The sequence below is a fragment of the Lynx rufus genome, unplaced genomic scaffold (genome assembly GCF_022079265.1).
Source record: "Lynx rufus isolate CCGP_SWC_20201006 ecotype Redwood Valley unplaced genomic scaffold, mLynRuf1.p SCAF_17, whole genome shotgun sequence".
Lineage (NCBI taxonomy): Eukaryota > Metazoa > Chordata > Mammalia > Carnivora > Felidae > Lynx > Lynx rufus.
The window spans coordinates 2,927,733-2,953,993 of NW_025814831.1; the positions used below are offsets into that span (position 1 = coordinate 2,927,733).

The 26,261-nt window shown below is 42.4% G+C and overlaps 1 protein-coding gene across 1 annotated transcript in view; it reads left to right on the plus strand.

Moving 5' to 3' along the window:
• Positions 1-4,649: 4,649 nt before the first annotated feature.
• Positions 4,650-26,261, plus strand: part of PPP1R13B (protein phosphatase 1 regulatory subunit 13B) — a 66,522-nt gene continuing 44,910 nt past the window's right edge. The window contains exons 1-3 of the mRNA XM_047079989.1: positions 4,650-4,739; positions 14,041-14,188; positions 24,584-24,703. Coding sequence (XP_046935945.1) covers positions 14,041-14,188; positions 24,584-24,703 — 268 coding nt within the window. The 5' untranslated portion in view covers positions 4,650-4,739. The remainder of the gene's footprint in view (positions 4,740-14,040; positions 14,189-24,583; positions 24,704-26,261) is intronic.

Below are 26,261 nucleotides of genomic sequence, written 5' to 3' on the forward strand. Positions count from 1 at the left end.
AAAATGGATTCTTACACTTTCATCAAGATGAAGAACTTGAATAGTTGTGTGGGTTTTTTTTTTTTAAGCGTTAGTGAATTTTAGCACTGTTTTGTCCTTGAACTATTCGAATAGAAACTTAAGCTTTGGAGTCAGATGCTCTTGGGTCAGACGTCCTGGCACTTTTTAGTTATGTGTCCTTGGGCAACCCTTCAGTCTATCTACAGTGACCGGATCATCTTAGCAACTTGCTCGCTCGGCCTTTTGGGAGAACCACGTGATATAATATAGGTAAACAAAGGGCCTGTCCATGAACATCGTAAGCATGGAAATAATAGGTATTCTTATTATCAATAAATTGTTAAAGTCCTTTCATGTTAAGGGTCTTATAAATGTCATTCTCATTTTGAACATCTAAAGCATGTCAGTATGGGAGCTCCTGGCTGGCTTAGTCGGTTGAACGTGTGACTCTTAAGGTCATGAGTTCAAGTCCCATGTTGGGTATAGAGCTTACATTAAAAAAAAAAAAAATCATCTGGCTTTAGTAAAACTTAAAAAAGGGGTGCCTGAGTGGTTCAGTTGATTGAGGATCTGACTCTTGATTTCGGCTTAGGTCATGATCCCAGGGTCATGAGATCGAGCCCTGTGTCGGGCTCCACACTGAGTGTGGATCTTCTCTCCCCCTCCCTCTCCCCCTCTCCCCCTCTCCCCCTCTCCTTCTCTCCCTCTCCTCCCCTCCCCTCTCCCTCTCCTCCCCTCCCCTCTCCCTCTCCTCCCCTCCCCTCTCCCTCTCCTCCCCTCCCCTCTCCCTCTCCTCCCCTCTCCCTCTCCTCCCCTCTCCCTCTCCTCTCTCCCTCTCCTCCTCTCTCCCTCTCCCTCTCTCCCTTCTCCCTCTCCCCCTCTCCCTCCCTTCTCCCTCTCCCCCTCTCTCCCTCCCTTCTCCCTCTCCCCCTCTCCCTCCCTTCTCCCTCTCCCCCTCTGCCTCCCTTCTCCCTCTCCCCTCTCCCTCCCTTCTCCCTCTCCCCCTCTCCCTCCCTTCTCCCTCTCCCTCCCTTCTCCCTCTCCCTCTCCCTCCTTCCCTCCCTCCCTCCCTCCCTCCCTCTCTCTCTCTGTCTCTCTCCCTCCCTGTGTCACTTCCCATCTCTCCCTCCCTCTCTCTCTCCCTCCCCCTCCCCGTCCCTCTCCTGTTCACACGCACTCTAAAATCTTTTTTTTTTTTTAATTTTTTTTTTCTTTCAACGTTTATTTATTTTTGGGACAGAGAGAGACAGAGCATGAACGGGGGAGGGGCGGAGAGAGAGGGAGACACAGAATCGGAAGCAGGCTCCAGGCTCCGAGCCATCAGCCCAGAGCCCGACGCGGGGCTCGAACTCACGGACCGCGAGATCGTGACCTGGCTGAAGTCGGACGCTTAACCGACTGCGCCACCCAGGCGCCCCTCACACGCACTCTAAAATCTTAAAAATACTTAATAAAACTTAAAAAAATTGAGGTTATAGAATAAAAGTCCAAAAGGTGGTGCCAGCCGGGTCAGTCAGAAGACCATGTAACTCTTGATTTGGGGTCGTGAGTTTGAACCCCACGTTGTGTGTAGAGATTAGATAAACTTTAAAATATGTCAATAACAATTTGAAAAAAAGAAATTTGTAGCTCTGTATGTATGCCACTCCAACAAGAAGTTTTGCTAGCATAAAATATTAGCAAGAAGGCATTTATTGTGAAAATATAAAATGTGGAGGTTTCACTTTTTAAAGTCATTCAGAATGCTTAGGCAGTCTTTTTTTTATGACTGTTTTGTGTGGAGATTGGTAAATTAATGTTTATTTTTCATTTTCATAGTGATTTCTAGATCCTGGTACAGTTGTTATTGAACAATGCTAACACTGAACTTGTCTTCCACGGAACTCACCGAATTAGATGAAACGTTATCTACCATATCACTCTGCTGTAACAAGGGTGGTCTGTCTTGTTTCATTAGGACGTCTTATCATGGCTCATGTCATTAGTGCCTGGATTTAGATTCCACAAGGCCCAAGGGACATCTGTTTGAGCATTTTTCCTTTGTCAATGGCACAGATAAGCTCTAGGCAGTGGGACTTTTGTTTTCCACACTTCACTTTTGCGTAGTTTTCTAAAGATGAGAAACGTTTCAAGCGTGGTAATTGAGAGCATTATAAGCAAACTCAGAGTGGGATCGTGGTATTCAAGAGCTGGCTCAAATCTGAAAGAGAAAATGGCCAACCGGTTGGAGAAAGATAGGAGTGTTACTGGACTTGCATTTCTTTTGCAAACTATTCTGATTTTGTGTCATGAGATGAGTAGAATTGACTATGGTATGTCTATACACGTGATTATATTAAAGTGCTCTTCAGAGACATTATTTTGCTAAATATCTTTGTTTTAAGTTTTTTTTCCTACTGACAAAAGAATTAGTACTTTTGATATTAACAGACATGAAAAAACAGAATTTGTACAACTCTAAATGTTTATTATTTGATAAAAGAAACCTATACAAGGCGATAACATGTATATTTAATGTTATTTCCGTTGGGAAAAATATTTTACTGATTGTATAGATTATACAGGTTAGATAGTTGGCATAGCTAGAAATTTTTTTTTCTTAAGGGACAACTATCCTAATATATAATTCACATACCATAAAATTCACACTTTTAAAGTGTACAGTTCAGTGGTTTTAATATATTCACAGCATTGGGTAGCCATCACCATGTCTAATTTTAGAATATTGTCACTCCAAAAGGAAGCTGTGTAGCCTTTAGCAGTCACTCCCCATTTCTCCTGCCCCCAACCCCCGGCAGTCAGATTGCTGCATTTTCTGTCTCTACAGGTTTGCCTAGTCTGGTCGTCTCATGTAAATGGAATCCTCTATGTGACTTTTGTATCTGGCTGCTTCAGATTTCCGAGCCCAGGCATCATCTTTTTAAAGTCCATCTGTGTTGTAGCTCCTTCTTAAGGCCAAGTAATATTTCATTCTAGAAATACATCACATTGGTTTATCCATTCATCAGTTGGGCTGTTTACACTTTTTAGCTATTATGAATAATGCTGCTGTGAACATTTCTGCTCGAATTTCTGTGTAAGACATGCTTTTAATTCTCTTAGCTGTATACCTAGTAGTAGGTAGATAAGTTTTAAAAAGTACGTATAGGAATATATTTTCTTGAATTTTACAAAGGAATATATAGACAGACGAAGTCTTATTCTGAGGATTTGGGGTATACATACATTTTTGAAAGGTCAAGAAAATTTAATTAGAACATTTATATGGTTTTAGCCAGATAATCTTTACAGTTAAGTTGATTAATTAGAAAAAATACACGTTTCTTTGTTTTGGTTCCCTTGTATAATGATTAACTTTGCATTTCAGACAGTTTCAAATATAAACACTAGATTAAACTTAGTTCATTGAGAAGTTATTAAATAATAGGGAGTATAAGTAAGAAAGCTATTTATTAAAAAATTTGTTCTTTATTTCACATTTATTTATTTTGGGAAGACAGAGATAGAGTACAAGCAGGGGAGGGGCAGAGAGAGAGGGAGACACAGAATCTGAAGCAGGCTCCAGGTTCCAAGCTGTCAGCACAGAGCCTGACGCGGGGCTCAAACTTGTGAACCGCGAGATCATGACCCGAGCCGAAGTCGAATGCTTAACCGACTGAGCCACCCAGGTGCCCTAAAACGTTTGCTCTTTAGTGCTTCAAGCAGGTTAGTGATTCAGAGCAGAGCTTGGGAGTCAGACTGGGGTTGCATCCTGCTCTGGTATTAATGAGCTCAGTGACCTTGGACAGGTAATTGAACCTCTGCACGCCTCCTTTCTCTACTCTGTGAAATGAAGGGTGCTGTTTGTCCTGCAGAGCTGCTGTGGGAATTGAGAAATGTGTGGTGTGTGTATCAGTGCCTAATAATAAGCACTGATAAACAGTGGCGGCAGTGCAGTGAATTTTCATTTCGTTGGGTTTCATGAGGCCCTGAGAAGCAGTGTCTTTTAAACCACTTAGACCGTGACCCACACTAGGAAGTACCTTTTACAGGGTGACCCAGGGTGACACACACATGCATCTCTCTGTATAAATATATGTAGTTGGAATTTCAAGGGACCACACTTACCCTTACCATGTGTAGTGTAGTGTTTCATTTTTTATTTTGAGTTAATAAGCTTTATTGTTTTAGACCGGTTTTAGGTTTATAGAAAAAATTGAGCCCCAACCGTTTCCCCTGTCATTAACATCTTGCTTTAGTGTGCTACATTTATTATAATTGGTGAACTAATGTTGATAAATTATTCAACTAAAGGCCATAATTTACCCAGGGGTGCCCTCTTTATATTGTACAGGTCCGTGGGTTTTGACAAATGTGTAATGTTATTTATCCACTATTACAGTATCATATAGAATATGGGTATGTCCCCCGAACCCCCGGCAACCACTCATCTTTCTACCATCTCCACAGTTTTTTCCTTTTCCAGAATGTCATTTAGTTGGGATCATACATTGTGTAGCCTTTTCAGATAGGTGTCTTTCGCTTAGTAGTATGCATTTAAGATCCCTCGGTGTCTCAAATCTTAAAAAATTCCTGTGTCTTTTTGTGACTTGGCAGCTGTCACTTTTTATCGCTGAATACTATTCCATTGTCTGGATGGACCACTGTCTGTTTATCCATTCACCTCCTGAAGGACATCCTTGGTGGCTCCCAAGTTTTGGATGAAGCTGCTGTAAACATTCCTGTGTAGGCTTTTGCATGTAAGTTTCAAACTCATTTGGGTAAATATCAAGCAGCTCCGTTGCTGAATCATATGGTCAGGGTATGTTTAGTTTTGTAAGAAACTGCCAGGCAGCCCTCCAAAGGGTGGCCGTGCCATCTTGCATTTCCACCAGCAAGCTCTCTTTGTTCTGCATCTTTACCAGCATTTGGTGGTGTCTGTGTTCTGGGTTTTGGCCATTCTCATAGGTGTGTGGTGTCGCTGTTGTTTTAATTTGCAACTCCCTGGTGATCTGTGAGGTTGAGCATCTTGTCTGCTTGTTTGCCATCTGTATGTCTTATTTGATCTTCTGGAATCTTTTGTCCATATTTTGATTGGTTTGCTTATTTTAAGAGTTCTTTGTATATTTATAGGATGTAAGTCCATTATCAGATATATATTTTGTAAATATTTCCTCCCAGTCTGTGGTTTGTCTTTTTGTTCTCTTAACACTATTTTATATTTTTATGTTCTATTCCATTAAAATCTAAAACTGGCCCTTGAGGCACTAATTGATTTTATAGCCCACTGGTAGGTCACCGCCTGTGGTTTGAAAATCTATGTTTGTTCTGCTTTCCCGGTGTGGTCCACTTGGACGGTGTCAGTAAAGCAGCTGTCATACCAGGCAGTGATTCCTGACGCAGATCAACAGGAGTTCAGAGTTGATACTGCCCTTTATCTATTGTAGAAGATTCTGGGGTTTTTTCAGTGTTTTTCTTTATTTTGAGAGAGAGAGCAAGCAGGGGAGGAGTACAGGGAGAGGGAGAGAGAGAATCCCAAGTAGGCTCTGCACCATCGTGGAACCCAGTGCAGGGCTCGAAGTCAGGAGCTGTGAGATCATGACCTGAGCTGAAACCAAAAGTTGGACGCTTAACCGACTGAGCCCCCCAGGCGCCCCTATTGTGGAAGATTCTTTAAGTTTTAGTGACTAGATTCAGTTTGGTCAGCTGCATCACCTCCACACCTGATAGTAATGACATATCTAAAGCATTATGGAAAGTTTTGTGAATTTTGCATTTCTGCACGGTTTTACACAGGTTTCCTTTATATGCATATGCTTTTAAATTTTTTTTTTTTCAACGTTTATTTATTTTTGGGACAGAGAGAGACAGAGCATGAACGGGGGAGGGGCAGAGAGAGAGGGAGACACAGCATCGGAAACAGGCTCCAGGCTCTGAGCCATCAGCCCAGAGCCCGACGCGGGGCTCGAACTCACGGACCGTGAGATCGTGACCTGGCTGAAGTCGGACGCTTAACCGACTGCGCCACCCAGGCGCCCCTGCATATGCTTTTAAATAGGACATTAATAAGGTGAAGGGAAGCTAAGGTGTATGTTTTGTATTCCCAGCGATAAGGTATAACCCAGATTTTATCTACTCAAATTGGTGAGAGGGAATTTTTGTATGTTAGAATGTATACTTTTTAAATGTTTAATTATTGAAGCAAATAAAAACAGTGATTTGAACTAAACAATTGATATGGTTATTGAGGATCTAGTTTAATGGACATTTAACTTTGAATAGATGCTACTCAGATATTTAAAAAAATTTTTTTTAATGTTTTTATTTATTTTTGAAGGAGAGAGAGACAGAGCATGAGCGGGGGAGGAACAGAGAGAGAGGGAGACATAGAATTTGAAGCAGGCTCCAGGCTCTAAGCTGTCAGCACAGAGCCCGACGCGGGGCTCGAACTCACAAACTGTGAGATCAACTACTCAGATATCTAAATGTATCTGCTCCCTCATGAGGGTTAAAGATGCAGCCCTGCAGGTTTGCACTTCTCATTTCTTAGGAAAAAATCCCGTCGCTCTCCAAAGGCCAGTTCTGTTTTATTCCAAAATAATGCAAATCCCAATTTTGGAAATTGAACTATTACTATTAAACTATTCCTCTGTTTTCTTTGTAGTTAATCTTACTCCTCCCCTACTTGAGCGGGGCAGGGAACACTCACTCCCTGATGCCCTGCAGTGCCACCTTGTGGGAGGAGGGAAGGCTTTAACAAGGGACGGCCATACCGTCTCTGGGTGTGAGTGAAATCTGCCCAGTGTTAACGCGTGTGTGTGTTTGTGTGTGTGTGTGTGTAATGGGCTCCTGACTTTCATTTTTCAAAGATTTTTTTTTCTTTGATGTGGACTAACTTACTGATTAGAGGGATAAAATACTGGCAGTCTTTTTCTATAGAGACCTTGAAGAGGAGAAGGTGTGTGCCTACCCTTTCTAACTCAACCTATTGAAAAAAAATTTTGGGGCACCTGGGTGGCTCAGTCGATTAAACGTCCAACTCTTGATTTCAGTTCGGGTCATGATGTCATAGTCTGGGTCTAAGCCCTGTGTCAGGCTCTGCACTGACAGCGTGGAGCCTGCTTGGGATTCTCTCTCTTCCCTCTCCCTTTCTCTGCTCCTCCCAGCTTGTGTGTGTGTGTCTGTGTGTGTGTGTGTGCTCACTGTCTCTCTGTCTCTCTCTCTCTCTCTCTCTCAAAAATAAACTTAAAAGAGAAAAAATGATATATAACTGGAGAGGTTTATTGAGTGCCTACTATGTTCTGGGCACTATTGCAAGCACTGGTGATATAGCAGTGAACTAAAATTCCTGTTCTCAGGGAGCTTGTGTTCCAATGAGAGGAGAACGAGGATAGACATAAATACATAACCTAGATTAGGTGGTGGTGGTGAGTGCTAAGAAGAAAAGAAAAAGCAGTATGATAAAAGGATTATAGTTCGATGAGGGAAAGCTCCTCCGATAAGGTGACACTGGGGCAGAGGTCTGAAAGGAGAGAATAATACAGTCATATTAGTAGCTGGGGCAAGAGTGGTCTAGGTAGAGAGCAGCCAGTGCAAAGGCCCTGAGGCAGAAGTTGGCTTGCTCTGTTGGAAGAACAGTGAAAATGTGTTCTTTCATTGTGGCTGGGGCAGGGAAGTGAAGGGCGGTGTGCGGTAAGAGGAAAGATCAAGATGATTGTGTGTGTGTGTGTGTGTGTGTGTGTGTGTGTGTGTGTGTGTGTGAGAGAGAGAGAGAGAGAGAGAGAGAGAGAGAGAGAGATGCAGATCATGTAGGACCTTACAGATGGTACTTAGGACTTTGGAATTTATTCTGAGAGAGGTAGGAAACTACTTGAGCGAATTGAGCGAAGTGATAATACCTGAAGGGCAGGAATGAAAACTGGACCAATTAAGTTGCTCTTGCAAATGTCCAGCTGAGTGGTAGTGATGGTTTGGGCCAGGGTAGCAGCAATGGAAAAGAGAAGTCACATTCTGGGTGTACTTTGAAATTAGGGTCAGCAGTATTACTAACGTGTCTGTGGAGCATGAGAGAGAAGGGAGGCTAGGGTACCTGCCAGGTTCGTCTTACTTTATGCTCCTTGCTCTGTGTGAGTGGGCAAGGGCTTCCTGGCATGTGTTTCAGTCTTTGAGAGGTTGGTTTAGGGAAGTGGGATGAGGCATACAGGGCGATGTCTTAGACTTAGTTTTCCTTACAGCCCTGATGTTTCTAAGATTTTAAATTGGTGAATCGGTGAACAGTGTTACAACATGCTAGGGTCAGAAGGGAGCTAATGTTGACTCTCGTGTTGGGGCACACAGCCCACTAGAAAACTTGAAAGGGTCTGTTGATGTTTCTTTGCCTGCACTCCAGCTGTTGCTTTTTATGGCTTTTATGAGCTACTTATTTATAAGCTGCCAGGTGAGTTATTTATTACCAGTACCTGCAGTGTGGTATAGCTTTTATTGTTTTATTTCTCCTCAGTTATCTTTGTTGTCCCTGAGTTCCGTTTCCACTAGAAAATGGAAGTAGGTGAGGTTGGTGAGCTAAGGGATCTGATGTTTCACCTGAGGGGGTGAGGCCCAGCAAACTCGGAGAAGCGTTGTCCTAAAGCGTTGTCCTATCCACGTTACCTGCTGAGCTGCCGACGAGAAGCCATGACCTGTGGCGACGGGAGGGGGTGCTTCCCCAGGCAGGCACAGCAAAGTCAGCGGTAGAGCCAATGACAGAATTTGGCTTATTTCAAGTTTCCTTATGAGCACGACCCTGACATCAAGAGTCGCATGCTCTACCGTCTGAGCCAGCAGGTGCCCCAGCACTTTGTTTCTTTTTATGGCTGAATAATATTCCATTGCGTGATAGGTCACATTTTATTTATCCATTTATTGGTTGATGGACATCTGGGTTGCTTCCTCATCTTGGCTGTTATGAATAATGCTGCTATGAGCATTTACATACAGGACTTTGTATGGACATGTATTTTTACTCTCTTGGGTAAGTAGGAGTGGAATTGTGGGATCATGTAAATCTGTGGTTAATATTTTGTTGTATTTTTATTTTTTAAGTTTATTTCATTTTGAGAGAAAGCGCATGCGCATGTGTGGGGGAGGGGCAGAGAGAGAGATGGAGAGAGAGAAAATCCCCAGCAAGCTCTGCACTGTCAGCACAGAGATTCCAAACCACGAACCGTGAGATCATGACCTGAGCTGAAGTTGGACGCCTAACTAGCTGAGCCACCCAGGCACCCCAAGAACATCCTTTAAATACCAAATTTGTAAACATTTTAAAGGATATGTGTAGATATGTAAATCAGTGGTTATTAGCGATTAGTTGATTTTCTTTATGTAGCTCAAATGTTCTTGAAAGTAAGGATAAAGTGACCTTCCAAGTTAGTTCATAGGGTTATGCAGTTAGACCAGACTGCTTGCTGGTCTGCCTTCCTTTACTGAGCACCATTTGTGTGTCCAGCATTGTACTCAGGCTCTGAGTTCAGCAGCCTTATAGTGGTTTTGGGATGTTTAGATTTAAAAAAAAATAAATACACACACAGCTTGAGACAAACTTAGACGATTTCAGAGCCTGATAATGGGTTATATAACTCATTCCCGTGAGTCACTATACTGTTCTGCTAGAGGATGTAAGCAAGAAAACATCCACTACTTCATGTAGGAATGTTGATTGCACCGCAAGCAGCCACAGTCTGCCACAGGAAAGTGGAACAGGAGGCCGGATCTCAGGTTGGGTCAGGAAGGGTGAACACCGGTGTCAGGAAAACTTCCAGGAGGAGGCGGACATTTGGGGGTGACTGAGGACGGGGAGCAGGGCCAGCAGGGTCTGTGGCTGTGACTTGTCTGGAATGGTTTGAGGTGGGCGTCTTGTCGTCACGTGCTCTATTTGTGACAGCTCGCGGTACAGATCTTGGCGTGTTTTTCTAATGTAGTTAACCAAATCTTTTATCTTCAGCATATTCATTTTTTAGGAAGGATAAACCTTAACTTCTTTTCTTTTTTCCTGCACTTGTTTTCTTTAGGTTCCCTAATCCTGTTGGGTTTCATCTCTGTCTTACACTTACTATTAAGAGAGAAAAAAATACTACCTGTTGGATTGTGACATGCTGTCAATTGTAAGATATGTTGTGATTTCAGAGATGTGAAAATGTAAACAAAACAGTGCTTGTAGGATCAGTATGCTACGATATTTGTGTTGGAGGTGTTCAGTTTCCGTAAGTGAAGGAGATCTTGCTAAAATAACGAACGGCAGCCTTCTCAGCTTTAATCTTAGGTGATGCTCTAGGGAAGCCTGCACTATCCAGGTCAATGCCAGTTTCATTTGGCTTGAAAGCTTTTAAATCTGTCATGATTATAATGAAATTAGCTTGGATTGGATAATTAGAGATTAGGGAAAATGAAGTTTGCTAAGATTAGAAAAGATAGGGTTTACTAAAGATTACAGAACAGAGCTTAAAAACGGAGGTAGCGTTTAGTGACTTTGGGGTAGGTTATCTGGGAGGGCTTAGCTTTTACACTTAAGCGTTCAGACTCCTAAGTGTGCCATTCTGCCTCTCCTCCCCCACCCCACCATGTTGATCTTACTCGTGAGCTGAAAAGTCTGGGTAATTCAAAAAGTGTCCCAAAATAGTGTCATTCCATTGTTCATCCTGACAACATGTTCATCAGAGACTCTGCTTTTCAGAGCAAATGAGCGCAAGCCGAGCTTTTGTGAGTGCATGCTGACGGGGCTGCCCTGTGCCGTGGTGGGGGTGCCATGCTGGTCCCCGCTCTGGCCAGGGTTCTGTCTTCCAGGAGCAAGAGATGATGTAAACATTCACTGCCCCGTGGTACTGAGAACATACCATGGGCTGCGCAGGCAGGGGTGGAGGGATAAGGAATAAAAATACCCTGGTAAAGGGCCCCTGGGTGGCTCAGTCAGTTAAGCGTCCGACCTTGGCTCAGGTCATGATGTCACAGTTCGTGGGTTCAAGCCCTGCGTTGGGCTCGGTGCTGACAGTGCAGAGCCTGCTTGGGATTTTCTCTGTCCCTCTCCCCTTCATGCTCTCTCAAAATAAATGAACTTAAAATACTCTGAGGAACTGAGGGAAACAGAGTGTTCACTCTGCTACTTATTAGTGAACTGTAGTGTTAGCCCTTAAAGGGAAGGTAGTAAAAAAGAAGAAGAAGAAGAAGAAGAAGAAGAAGAAGAAGAAGAAGAAGAAATATATTTTCACTAATTTGATTTTTTTGATTTATAAAGCATGATTTAGGTAAATATATTGCTAGATCTTGAAAAGCATTGGCTATGAAATTACATAATGTACCATTAGCAGTGTAAAATAAATGTGTGTGAACAAGAATAAAAATATATTCTGGTTCTGTTGAAACTGTTAAAGTATTGGGGGCACCTGGGTGGCTTAGTCGGTTAAGCGGCTGACTTCGGATCAGGTCACGATCTCAAGGTCTGTGAGTTCAAGCCCTGGGTGGCGTCGGGCTGTGTGCTGACAGCTCAGAGCCTGGAGCCTGCTTTGGATTCTGTCTGTCTCTCTGTCTCTCTGTCTCTCTGTCTCTCTCTCTCTCTCTCTCTCTGCCCCTCCCCCACTCTGACAAATAATAAAACATTTAAAAAAAGAAAGAAAGAAATGGTTAAAGCATTAAGGCCCTTCAGTTCTGGACTTGTTTGCACTGGATCCAGGAATTACTATTTTATTCCAAATTCTGTAGGTTCCAGGTCATTTATTTCAGTATTCCAAAGCCCCCATTTTTATAATTTCCTCATATGGGTTAGTGAGCAGAAATAACTGCTTAAGTTCTTATAGAATTGAAATGTATTTGTAATATCCAAGAAGAACTGAGGGGAACCATGCTTGTTACTGGACAAACTGGACGTATCTTAGATTATGTGCAGTACTTCCCCAGTTGTATGGTGGGGCAGAGTCTTCTTAGTGTCATTCATGGAGGCCACCAGATTTCCGTGGGCCTGCCCTGCCCCAGATCCTGGCCAGGCAGCAGCAGGTGACAGACTCAGAAGTGACCTGCTGGAGCCTCGTGGGCCGGAGGACATGTTCGTGCTGTGATGTAATAAAGATGTATGTGAAGAGGAACTAGGTCACAAAGGACGGATCATGTGGCCTCCCTGGTGAGCAGAGGCAGCCAAGGGAGGTTTTGCAAGGGTGGTAGCAAGTGAACTGGATTTTGGAGGGTGAATTGGAGTTGTCAAGCAAGGGGGGTTGGGGCAGCAGCCTGACAGCACTTGCCTGGGGCTGGGGGGGGGGCACCGGAAGGCCAGGAAGGTGACACCGAATCGGGCTGGCAGTGGTAGCTCACCCTGAAGTCTAGGCTTTTCTCAGACGGAGTTCCAGGGAGATCAAGCCCCAGAAGGGTCTCTGGGGGAGGAAGTAGAGGTTCACGTGAACATTCGACTCTGAAGTGCTCAGTGAAGACGCCTGTTTGCTGTTCATCACTAGAAAACAAATGTTTGGGGAAGGGCTGCTCTTGAGCCTTGTGGAGCTCCTGTATATTTTAAGCAAGGGAGTGACTTCTGATTTACATTCAGAAAATGCACGGCCCCTCCCCCTCAGAAGGACAGGCTGAGGTGGGGGTGGGGGGGCACGGTGTTGGTTCCAGAACGTCAACGTGAGGATATTTAATCTCAGGATTTAGGAATTTAGGGCACCTCTGAGAAAAAATTTCTTTAACCGTGAACTAAAATAAAATACTTAATCAGCAGCTGAGATTCTAAGTGAGAGGGGGTTGTGGGGACAAATGCAGACTTTGCTTCTGACTTTGATCATAGAACAAACTGAAGTCCTTCATAGTATGTCTGACTGAAGAAAATCTTCAGTTTCAGTCGTACCTTGGGAGAAATGTTTTTGAAGAAGTTCCTTCCATTATGATCACTTTATAGCTTAGATCAAAATGGTAGGATTTTTTTTTAAGATTAAAAAAAAGCTGGACAATTTTTATTTTACTCTTTTTCAAATATGTGATGATAAGTTTTCATGTTTAAGGGCCATTTGCATTTTATTGTGGTATATTGTTGTATTTCCTCAACCAATGTTTTTTAAACTTTTAAGTAATCTCTACACTTGATGTGGGGCTTGAACTCACAACCCTGAGATCAGGAGTTGCACGTATCCAACTGAGCCAGCCAGATGCCCCTTCCTCAGCCAATTTTTAAAAATAAATTGGATATTTGGTCTTTTTGTTACCAGTTTTAGAAGCCTTTTATATATTGAGAAGTTTAGCCTTTTATTTGTCATACACGTTGCAGATATTTTTTCCTGTTTCTTTTCGCTTTTACAAAGATTCATTTATTTGATTACTTGAATATATCTTTTTTTGTAGTGTCTGGGTTTTTTTTTTTTTTTTTTTTTTTTAGTTATAGCGAGAATGAACTTCTGTACTCCAAGGTTATAAGAAGGAATTTACCTGGTTTTATTTTAAGCTTTTATAAATTTATGATTTATATTTGAATATTTGATCTATTAGGAACTTATGCTGGTCTATGATGTGCAGTATAAAGCCAGTTTTCCCTTGCAGCTGGGAGTTTTAATTGATCAAACCTCCTTCACTGCACGGTCTTTTCCTTCGTCACTGTGGAGGCATCTCCTTCCTCACTCACACCATGTCTGGACTTGAGAGTTTGTTGCCCTGATGGGTTCATGTGCTATATTCTTTTGAGGCTTCATAATATCTGGTAGTGCTGTTGGGTCCCTTCTAATACTGCTCTCTTTGGGAATTCTCGTGACTTGTTTTACATTTTAATTTCTCTACGCAGATTATATTTATCTTTTAATTTTTTTAAGTTTATTAAGTAATCTTTCCACCTCACGTGGGGCTTGAACTCGCAACTCTGAGGTCAAGAGTTATGTGCTCTTCCGACTGCCACTCTACATGAATTTTAGATTAGTTTATCTGTTTCCAAAAGTTAATCCTGTAGGGCATTTTGGTACAGGTGGGGGAGTGGGAGGTAGAGGGGGTCATTTTAAGTTTACAGATTGATCTCCTTATGATAATGACTGTAAATTGTAGCTTAAATCTTTTCTCTTACAGATGATATTAACCGTGTTCTTGAGCAACAACGAGCAGATTTTAACAGAAGTTCCCATAACACCAGAAACAACGTGTCGAGATGTTGTAGAATTTTGCAAGGAACCTGGAGAGGGCAGTTGCCATTTAGCTGAAGTGTGGAGGGGAAATGGTATGTATTAGGTTCTATAGAGATTACTAAGTACGTCAAATGTAATGTTTATCAAATGCAAAATACTGTTTTTGGTTCTTAGCTATCTGTGATAGTGAGGAATTGAATAATTAAAATGATACCATATTACATGGGAGAAAGATTTTACAAATGCTCTTTGTAAAATATATGTGATGTGATTTGACCCTTATCTGTGCCATCTGAAATGAGCAGGGAAAGTAGATACAGCTCTTAGATGAGGTTTTTCTAGATCTCACTGCTAACCCAGTGAGAGGTCTGTGTGCTCTGAGACTTTACAGTGTTTTGTTTGGTATGTGTTGACTTGTTCATCTTCTTTTCCCCTGATACTTCAAGGTGGAAACATTTTTATGTTTCCCTGTATATAAAACCCTTAAAACACTAGGCATGCCATAAATATTTATTAAATTGTAAAAAGCAAGTGCAGTTGACCCTTGAACAACACAGGTTTGAACTGTGCAGATCCACTTATATGTGGATTTTTTTCAGTGAATATATTGGAAACGTTTTTGGAGATTTGCAAGTTTGGAAAAACTCACAGATGAACCACGTAGCCTAGAAATACCACCCCCCGCCCAAAATTAAGAAGAAGTTAGGTATTGTTGTAAGATCACAGTATATAATACATGTAACATACCAAATATATGTTAATCGATTATTTATGTTATCAGTAAGGCTTCCGTCCAACAGTAGGCTGTTAGTAGTTAAGTTTTGGGGGAGTTAAAAGTTAAACATGAATTTTCGACCGCACAGGGGTGCAGTGTCCCTGACGTGTGTGTTGTTCAAGGGTCCGCTCTGCTGTCTCTTACATTTAAGGACTTGCTCATCCAGCTAGGCAGAGAAGATCAGCATAAATAATACCGAATACAGAAAATTCTGCAAAATAATTTGGAGTCTAAAGGAGAGGTTGAATGTAGATATGGTATAGTCAGCAAGGGAAGCAGTGTGAAGGAGGAACAAGAGAAGATTATGAAAGTATCATGCTCCTGTGATAGCTAAGGGACTGGTATTGAGAGAAAATAGGCAGCAGGGAAGAGATGGAACTAGCTCGCACAAAGGCCGTCAGGACTGGTGGAGGAGGGTAACCTTTTTGTGGTATGAAAAAACAGGTGACTGGGGTATGGATGGGTCTGTGTTGGAAAGTAAGAGAGTGATCAGTTAGAACATGTTGAGTCTGAGGTGATAATGGGATGGCATCCAAATGGAAGTGTTTAAAGGGTACTTAGGGATAGTCACTAAAGTCTTACACTTTTTTTTTTAAATAGCTCTGTTGAGATATACTTCATATACCATACAATTCACCTATTGAAAGTGTCACCTATTACCTAAATTCAGTAATTTTAGGACACTCAGAGTTGTGCGGCCATCACCACAATCAAAGAACATTTTCGTCACTGCAAAAAAGAAACTTCATATCCATTAGCAGTCACTTCCTATTCCCTTCCTACCCCCTCCGTTCTTAGGTTGCCCCTAATCTCTTTTCTGTCTCTGTAGATGTTCTTATTTTGAATATTTCATATAAATGTAATCATACAACATGTACTCCCTTTTGACTGGCTTTCATAGAGCATGATGTTTTTCAAGGTTCGTTCGTGTTGTTTTGGTATCAACACTTCATTCCTTTTTGTTGCTGAATAATATTCCATTGGGTGGATTTGATTTACCCATTGATCAGTTGATGGACATTTGGGTTGTTTCCACCTTTTAGCTCTCCTGAGTAATGCTGCTGTAAACATTTATGTACAAATGTGTGTGTGGACATATGTTTTCACTTCCCTTAGGTATATACCTAAGAGTAGAATTGCTGGGTGGTAATTGCTTAACTCATTGAGGAATTGCCAGACTGTTTTCAAAAGCAACCATCTTACATTCTCAGCCTCAGTCTATTCCAGTTACTCCACATTCTTGCCAACGCTTGATATTAGGTATACGATGCCACCCATCCTAGTGGGTGTGAGTGGTATCTTGTGGTTTTGATTTGCTTTTCCCTAGTGGCTAATGATGCTGAGCATCTTTTCATGTGCTCACTGGCCATTTGCATATCTTCTTTAGAGAAATGTCTCTTTAAAAGTTAATTTATTTTGAGACAGAGTGAGAGCGTGGGAGGAGCAGAGAGAAAGAGGGAGAGAGAGAATCCCAAGCAGGCTCCATGCTGTCATCTGGAGCCGGATGCGGGTCTCAGTCTCACAAACCGTGAGATAGTGACCTGAGCCAAAACCAGGAGTCAGACGCTTAACCGACTGAGTCACCCAGATACCCCTTAGAGAAATGTCTATTTATTTAAAAAAAATGTTTTTTTTAATTTTGAGAGAGACCATGCAAGCAGGGTAGGGGCAGAGAGAGGGAGAGAGAGAGAGTCCCAAGTAGGCTCCTCACTGTCAGCCGGAACCCAGTGCGAGGCTCAATCCCACAAACCATGAGATCGTGACCTGAGTGTCGAGAGTTAGATGCTCGGGGCACCTGGGTGGCTCAGTCGGTTAAGCATCTGACTTTGGCTCAGGTCATGATCTCATGGCTTGTGAGTTTGAGCCCTGCATCAGGCTTTGTGCTGACAGCTCAGAGCTTGGAGCCTGCTTCAGATTCTGTGTCTGTCTGTCTGTCTGTCTCTCTCTCTCTCTCTGCCCCTCCCCCACTCTGTCTCTCCTTCAAAAATAAATAAACATTAAAAAAAAAAAAGTTAGGTACTCAACTGACTGAGCTACCCAGGCAACTTGAGAAATAATTAGAACTTTTTTTTAATTATTTTTTTTTTTAATTTTTTTTTTTTCAACGTTTATTTATTTTTGGGACAGAGAGAGACAGAGCACGAACGGGGGAGGGGCAGACAGAGAGGGAGACACAGAATCGGAAGCAGGCTCCAGGCTCTGAGCCATCAGCCCAGAGCCCGACGCGGGGCTCGAACTCACGGACCGCGAGATCGTGACCTGGCTGAAGTCGGACGCTTAACCGACTGCACCACCCAGGTGCCCCTAGAACTTTTGCTTATTTTCTTAATTGAAGTATAATTGATATATAGCATTAGTTTCATGTTTACCTAATGATTTGATATTTGTATATATTATGAAATGATCACTGCCGTAAGCCTAGTTAACATCTGTCACCACACAGTTACAAAACTTTTTTTTTTCTTGTGATAAGAACTTTTTTTAAAAAATGTTTATTTTGAGAGAGAGAGAGAGAGAGAGCGTGCACGCCTGAGCATGAGTGGGGGAGGGGCAGAGACAGAGGGAGAGAGAATCCCAAGCAGGCTCCATGCTGTCAGTGCTGAAACTGATGTGGGGCTCAGTCTCACAAACTGTGAAACCATGACCTGAACTGAAACCAAGAGTTGGATGCTTAACTGACTGAGCCACTCAGGTGCCCCGTGAAGAGAACTTTTAAGATCTTTTCTTTTAGCAACTTTCAAACATGCAATACAATATTAACTAAAGTCACCATACTATACATTACATCCCCAGTAAGAGTTCTTTATATATTCTAGACACAGATCCCTTATCAGGTATATGATACTTGAATATTTTCTTCCAAAGTCTTGTGCTTTTAATGTTCTCCTTAGAATTCAGAGCAGAGATTTCAGGGCACATTGAGAGGAACTTGACTTTGATAAATGTTGGACTGTTACTAAACCAGAAGTAAGAGGGCAGGTTCTCAGTTATCAGTCTGATAACAGTGACAGGAAGGAGGGGTTAGGTAGGTAATTACAGTTTGTTTTACCTCATCAGGAATGAGGTTGACCTCACAGTAGAGGGTCACAGTGTACTGTATTTGCCATGGCTTCTGTATGTGCTATTCTCATTGTCTAGAACAATCCCTAGCACCTGCCCCCTTTGCTTGGCTAACTTCTATTCATTCCTTGCCTTTCCTCCTTTCCTTGAATCTCAGAGGGTGTTTAAGCATCCCTCCTCTGTGTACCAGTACTGTCATAGGTATTTATCAGAACATAATACAGTAGCTTTCCTATAGTTTTCTCATTGGATTAAAATTCCTGAAGGCAGGAACTTGTCTGTTCACTGTCATATCTCCTTAGTAAACACAAGTTGTTGAGTAAAACAGACCAGCAAAGCTGGGTCCTGAAGAGCTATTTTCTAGTGGGTAAGATTCGGAGGAAGGGGGAAAGCACTTAAGGTAGCCATTCTCTGTCTTTTTTACCCTAGAGAAACCCTTACGGTAATTTCCAGGTTTCAGAGTATCCTTCCATAAAAATGATTGCATCTACGACTCATGGTATATTAGTGTGATCAGTATGTCATAAGTATAATACTCCAGTATAATTGTTCATGCTTTTGAGAAGAGACTGTTTCTCGGTGGATCTGTATGTTAGTTTGCTAGGGCTGCCATAACACAGTATCACAGCCTCGTTGGCTTGAACACCAGACATTCATTCTCTCCCAATTCTGGAGGCTAGAGGTCTGAGATCAAGATGTCGGCAGGCTTAGTCTTTCCTGAGGCCTCTCTCCTTGGCTTACAGCTGCCACCTTCTCTCCCTGTCCTCACATGGTCTTCCCTCTTGTGCGTGTCTGTGTCCTAATTTCCTACTTCTGAGGTCACCAGCCATATTGGATTCAGGCCCACCCCAGTGGCCTCGTTTTTACTTATTACCTCCTTAAAGATCCAGTCTCCAAAAGGTTGCATTCTGAGGTTCTGCAGAGAGTTCAACATATGAATTCGTGGGGGAACACAGCTCAGCCTGTAACACTGTGTTAATTTGTGTTAATTTGGCCAGTTTATTATATTCACCTACTGTACTTGGGTTTCCCTTTCCCACACAGGGTCCACTCTATTGCAAACCAGGAATATAGGTAGAACCTTCAGCATTTCCTTTTGTTAAATTTCCTACTTAATTTTATTTTTGCCTTATCCAAGAACACTTGAAAGTCTTATCATAGATTTCCATTATGGATACTGATGAGGTATATAGTACATGTTATATATGTGGGGTAGTTCTGTTTTCACTTTCAAACAAAAATGTTTTAGTTAGCCTTTAGTATTTTTTTTAAAAAGATAGTTAAACTTAGCTTACTTTTCTTGAAATTAATCTTTTCGTTGAAATTAAAAAAAGGTTTTTTTAATGTTTATTTTTGAGTGAGAGAGAGAGAGACAGAGGCAAGCAGGGGAGGGGCAGAGAGAGAGGGAGACACAGAACCTGAAGCAGGCTCCAGGCTCTGAGCTATCAACCCAGAGCCCGACACGGGGCTTCAACTCATAAACCACAAGATCATGACCTGAGTTGGACGCTTAACCGACTGAGCCACCCAGGTGCCCCTGAAATTTTAAATTCAGAGAGAGAAACGATAAACTTGTTAAATGACTGACTTAAGACAAAATTGGGTTTAACTTTTATAAAGTTATGCTCAGACTTGGTAGATTTAAATAAAGGTTGTCAAGGCAACATTACTTTCCTGTGACTTATTTTTCTATGGTAATTGTTGATAATTAAGTCTTTCTTTCATTCAGTAAACATTTATTGAGCTAGAAAAATAAATAAAGGTTGCGAATTTATTTTAATTAATGTAAAAAACATGAAAACTTATGGATAATGTTGATTAGTAAAGTGACTAAAACTGAAGCTACTTAACCCCATAAGCCAAAGCAATATGAATAAAATATGGCCTAAGGCACAATTCTGTGCAAAACATGATTAGGCTTACATATAGGCCTTAACATTATGAAATTACAGTACACGTGATTTTTAAAAATCTTTTATATGGGCCTATATACATAAAAAGTTACTTTCAAAACTAAAAATGTATAATATTTACTTTTTTTTTAATTAATGTTTCATTTATTTTTGAGACAGCACAAGTGGGGGAAGGGCAGAGAGAGAGAGGGGGACAGAGGTTCCAAAGCAGGCTCCAAGCTGATAGCAGTGAGCCCAACGCGGGGCTCAAACCTACAAACCACAGGATCGTGACCTGAGCCGAAGTCGGATGCTCAACCAACTGAGCCACCCAGGCGCCCTGATATTTACTTCTTTAAAGTACACTCTGTGCTTGGTTTTTCTGTGCAAATACTCAGTTGTGTGCTAAACTTGAGCTGAGCAAACACAGATTTCATTTTCAACTGAGATGAGACCGTTTCTGTACTTGCCCTGACATTTAAAGAACAAGACAGAGCTTGCTTACATGCACAGAAAAGGCACGTTAGGAGCACACCATTTGCTACATTGCTGTGACTGGCAGGACTTCTTTGTTTTTGTTTTTTTTGTTTTTTTTTTTAATTTTTTTTTTTTCAACGTTTATTTATTTTTCTTGGGACAGAGAGAGACAGAGCATGAACGGGGGAGGGGCAGAGAGAGAGGGAGACACAGAATTGGAAACAGGCTCCAGGCTCTGAGCCATCAGCCCAGAGCCCGTCGCGGGGCTCGAACTCACGGACCGCGAGATCGTGACCTGGATGAAGTCGGACGCTTAACCGACTGCGCCACCCAGGCGCCCCAGGACTTCTTTCTTTATAGAGATCTAGAACTGGGGCACCTGGGTGGTTCACTCAGTTAAGCGTCTGACTCTTGATTTTGGCTCAGGTCATGATTCCATGGTTCATTGGTTTGAGCCCTGCGTTGGGCTCTGCTGACAATGTGGATGGAGCCTGCTTGGGATTCTCTGTCTCCCTCTCTCTCTGTCCCTCTCTCTTTGTCCCTCCCCTGCTCACGTTCCCTCGCTCTCTCAAAAGTAAATAAACTAAAGGGGCACTTGGGTGGTTTAGTCGGTTAAGCGTCTGACTTCAGCTCAGGTCATGATCTCACAGTTGGTGAGTTCAAGCCCCATGTCAGGCTCTGTGCTGACAGCTCAGAGCCTGGAACCTGCTTCAGATTCTGTGTGTGTGTCTCTCTCTGCCCCTCCCTCATTCGCACTCTTTCTCTCTCTCTCTCAAAAATAAATAAACATGAAAAATAAATAAACTAAAAAAAAGAAAAAGGAAAGAAAGAAATGTAGAACTTAACCTCAGGCAGAGCAATAAATCACACTGTGAATGTATGATTGGACTGCAGCCTGCAGAGTTCTTGCTTTCTCCCGGTGAGCAGATTTAGAGAAAGGTCTCTCCCCAGCCATATGCTTGTGCTCAAGGTGGACGACACTGCTCGGTGTCGCCTCGGCACTCTCCCAGGTCGCTGCCTGTGAGCCCCCAGTCTTGCTGATGTCCTTCCTGACTTCAGGCACAAGCAACATTGGGAGCATTTCAGGATTTCCTTTTTTCCCCTTTAAGTGGAGATAAAATTCGCACATAAAAATCACTATTTTAACATGTACAATTAAGGGGTATTTAGGACATTCACAGTGTTGTGTAGCCGTCACCAAAGTCTGTCCCTTTCCATTCCTTCCCCCCCAGCCACTGGCAACCACTGTGTGATCATCTGGCTCTATGTGTTGGACTCCTCTAGGTACTTCATGTAAACCCAGTCATCTGATACATGGCTTTTTTGGTCTGGCTTCTTTTACTTAGCATAATATTTTCAAGGTTCATCCACGTTGTAGCATGTTTCAGTACTTAATTCCTTTTCTTGGCTTAAGAATATCCATTGTAAGATAGATCACATTTTATTTCTCCATTCAGCAGGTGATGGACATTTGGGTTGCTTCCACTTTTTGGCTGTGATAATGCTTGCTGTGAACATTCCTGGGCAAGTGTTCGTGGGGGCATATGTTTTCATTTCTCTGGAATGTAGGCCTAGGTTTAGAATTTCTCTTATCTCATACATTGTCTTCAAAAATTGCTACTTTGGGCTTCCAAGAATATTTTTAAAACATAAACACGAATAAAATGTAAAACAGAAAGGCATAATTAATAATTAAGCAAGAAATTACCAGAAAAGAAAAGAAAATTTCACAATACAATTCATTTTTCACCTTCATAAACCACATTTGTTAATGTTGGTAACAGCAACAAGTGGGGGTGGGGGGGACAGTTCCTGAGGTATACAACCCTTTAGAAAGAAAAATTCCCTCCAATTTCCTATTACAGAGGTAGATGTTATAATAGGTCCTGTGGATCAGTCCTCAGCATGTGAGGAAATGTTGGGGGAGATGTTTCTGGACAAAGAGGCCAATGTCATCAGCCGACGGTCCTCCCCATGCACTACACACCCACCACTTGCCAGCGACCTGTTGGAGAATGAGGTAGTAGTTGGGAGTTTTGGAGCGGGGGACCTGGCAGATACCACCTCAGCTAAGTGGTCAAGGCCAGCATCACACGATCTGTCATGGTGATGGCACGCACACCCTGTATGATGAGATGAGAAGGAACCTCACCTCTGTGGAGTTCTCTCCAAAACCCATCCCCTCATTAGAACCAGGGGGAAAACACTAGACAAGCTAGAATTAGGGACATTCTACAAAATACCTGGCTGGAACTCCTCAAAACTGTCAAGGTCATGAAAAAAACAGGGAAGGACCAAACTATTACAGACCAGCAGAGACCTAGGGTTTAAGACAAGTAAATGCAATTGTAGTTTTCTGGTTCAGTTCCTGGGACAGAAAGAGGACATTAGGGGAAAAACCAGTGGAGTGCAGATGAAGCTTGGAATTTAACTAACAGTAACGTACGAGTGTAAATTTCTTAGCTTTGACAGAGATACTCAGTTAAGATGCTAACGTTAGGGGAAACTGGGTGAAGGGGTATCAGAACTCTGTACTGTCTTGGCTACTTTTCTAGAGGTCTAAGATCATTCTAAAATGAAAGTTATTTTGGGGGTGCTTGGGAGGATCAGTTGATTAAGCGTCTGACTTCGGCTCAGGTCATGATCTCGCGGTTCGTGAGTTTGAACCCTGCGTCGGGCTCTCTGGAGCCTGATTCAGATGCTCTGTCCGCCCCCCCCCCCCCCCGCCTCTCTCTCTTTCCCTCAAAAATAAACATTAAAAAAATAGATAAAATGAAAGTTATTTTTAAATGCTATGTAAACAAAAAATCTGTAAGGTACAAAGGAATAGAGATTTATAAGATCTCTATGGTGATTAAAAAAAAAATCCTTGAAAAACACAACATGCTTGAAAAAAATGGAGAGACAGAACCATGTTCATGGACTAGAAGACCCGGTTTACAAAGATTTCAGATCTCCCCAAATTTTACTTGTAAATAAATTAGTATGATTACAGTCAAAAGCCTACCTTTAAAAAAAGAACTTGACAAGCAGCTCCTTTCAAATAGTTGTGAGTCCAAAGGGCTGGGCAATGCCAAGACCGTTTCAAAGATGAGCCACGCGAGGGGACTCGTCCTAGCCGGTGGCAGCACCAATTGTAAAACCACAGCAGTGGAGACTGCAGCCACGGCGCGGAGGTAGAGTGACAGCCCGCCCGCTAGAAGAGATCGGGGCCCGAGGAGCCCTGAGACGGCTCAGAGGTGTCTCTATGAGGAAAGGAGACACTAGTAAGTAAATGATGTGGGGACCATTGATGACGAAAGTAGGAAAAGCAAAACCAGTTCCATAAGGACAATGAAAAGCAATACTTTATAATTTGTAGGAAAAAAATATAGAATATTCTTTCGACCTTGGAGTTAAGAGAATTTGTTCAAAAACCTCAAAATCAGAAAAGATTGATAACTGCTTACATTATTTTTAAACTTCTGTATAACAAAAGGCACCAACAAAATTAAAAGACAAGCCTATTTTCAATATATGTAATCAACCCAGGATCAGTATCCGGAACGTAAGCAGTTCTTCAGATATCTAAGAACAAGGCAAACAACCGAGGTTTTTTGTGTTTGTTTCGTGTTTGTTTTGTTTTCTGTTTCTACACATGATGCAGTTCTAAGGAAACTAGGATTATAAACATAAGAAATGGTACCTCGTAAGTTTAACAAATATGTCCGTGCTCTTCTCTAGTCACTGGTGTCGATATTCTACTAGGATTTTATTTTGAGCTTTTTTCTTTAATATTTGAAGTGCATTAGTACATTTAATTCTGTAGAATGTATTTTTTATTATCAACTTGGTAGTTTTGGCCTCTGCAAGTGCTGGCCAGCATTCCCAGTAGCGGTACCTGACTGGCCAAGACGTGCGCCGTGCACCCCGTGTGCGTCTGATGGCCACACGCAGCATTTTAGTGAATGGCCATGCTGGGCCAGCTTGTTAATGTGCTTCTTTGAAGACTGAGAGGCACACTGCGTCCTGATACAGTAAATAAGTATTATAGAGGGCAGTTTTCAGTGTTCCCTATTTAATGTTGCAGAATCGCTTTTATGTACACTTCTCGTGCTTATGTGTTACCTAGATTATTTCCCACTCACACTCCTGTTTTTACTTCATTACAATTAAAATTTCGTGCTTATAATATCCTTGAATTCTAATGTATATGTGTATATTTAAATCTATTTTTATTTATTTTTTGCTTTTGGTTGGAGTCATTTTATTTCTGGAATAAGTAAGATGTGGTTTTTTTCTAGAGCGTCCCATACCCTTTGATCACATGATGTACGAACATCTTCAGAAGTGGGGGCCACGCAGGGAAGAAGTGAAATTTTTCCTTCGACATGAGGATTCCCCAACCGAGAGCAGTGAGCAAGGTAGCCGAGTGCTTTCCCCGTTTGTTGATTCCTGCCGTAACAGTTAATTTAAGTAAAATAGGAATAGATGTTCAATCGTTCACGTTTTGTTTTCCCTTTGCTCACAAGTGGGGAGAGGGGGAGGTGGGATCTCCCGTTTCTTTGCCCTCTGTTATTGCAGTTGACAGTTACTTCGCCTTTGCTTCCGCCCTTGCTTCCGTCTCAGGACCCTAAGTCAGTCAGGTGATGTGTTCAGACATGTGAGGGCTCCTGCTGTTGAAAGAAACCGTTGATAAATACCGGATGCATCAAATATCCAGAGTTTAAGAATAAACGAAACCACGAAAGGATTAGAAGAATTCTGAGAGATACGGGTTTTACTTAAATTTTTTCGAGGGAACAAGACTTTTCTAAGCCTAACACTAGGCCATAAAAGAACTGAATTACTGAAAACAGAAGAACCCGCCCCCGACACGGCTTGAGTGGCAATAACCACCCTGGGCAAAGTCAAAAGGCAAATTATAAGCTGGGAAACAGCATTTATAGCTCATATTGTAAAGGGCTGACTATCTTTATGTATAAAAGTTTCTAAAAATTGATAAGGAAAACCCGTTTAAGAAAAGGGGAAGTCTACAAAGACAGGTCACAGAAAAGTGAATCCACGTGGCCCTAGGGTATGCGAAAAGATGTTCAGCCTTACTCCTCATAAAAGAAATGCAGAGAAGACAGGGGCATAGTGTATCTCACCTGTTACATCGGCGAGGACTAGAACATTTAATGACAGCATTGGCCAGGAGCTTGAGAAACAGACACTCTGCCATGTTGCCGTGGGAGTGTCGGTCAGCGGCTTCTGTGGAGGGCAGTTTAGCGATATCTGTGAGACTTAGGAAGGCACCAGACCTCTCACCCAGCAGCCTCACTTCTGAGAACTTATCCTAAAGCTGTGCCTACACACGCACACAGTGATGTGCACGCAGCGTTAGTAGTCATGGGACCCTGCGGTGGGAGCCACGGGAGGGCCTGCCGTGGGCGTCGGGTTACGGGAGTGGCGGTGCAGCCGCGCAGGGCGCCACTCTACGGCCACAAGTCAGGAGTAGCTCTGTGCCCTGAGCTGGTGGTGTAGACCGTCTCCCGAACAGGTGAGTGAGCACAGTGCCCCACCACATGCGCGTTGTGTCGCTGCCGTGCACCAGGGACAGAGCGTAATTCTGTCCATCTGCATCGGCTCGTCCCTGTGTAAAGTGGCTCTGGAAGCATGGTCAGAAACTGGTAACAGTGCCAGCCGTGGGGGATGGCTGCAGGGTGAGGGAGGGAGGGCAGATGTCTAATTGTATACCTGTTCGTTCCTTTTGAACTTTGAACCATGGGAATATGCTTCCTATTTTTGAATTCGAATTTAAACAAAGTAAGAGAACCTCTTGTAAAAGTATGTATACTGCCTTGAAGAGATCCTTAACTTGTTATTCAACAGTGATTGTGGATTACTTCCGGTATTTAAAAAGAATAAACGAGGGGCACCTAGGTGGCTCAGTCGGTTAATGTCCAACTTCGGCTCGGGTCATGATCTCACGGTCTGTGA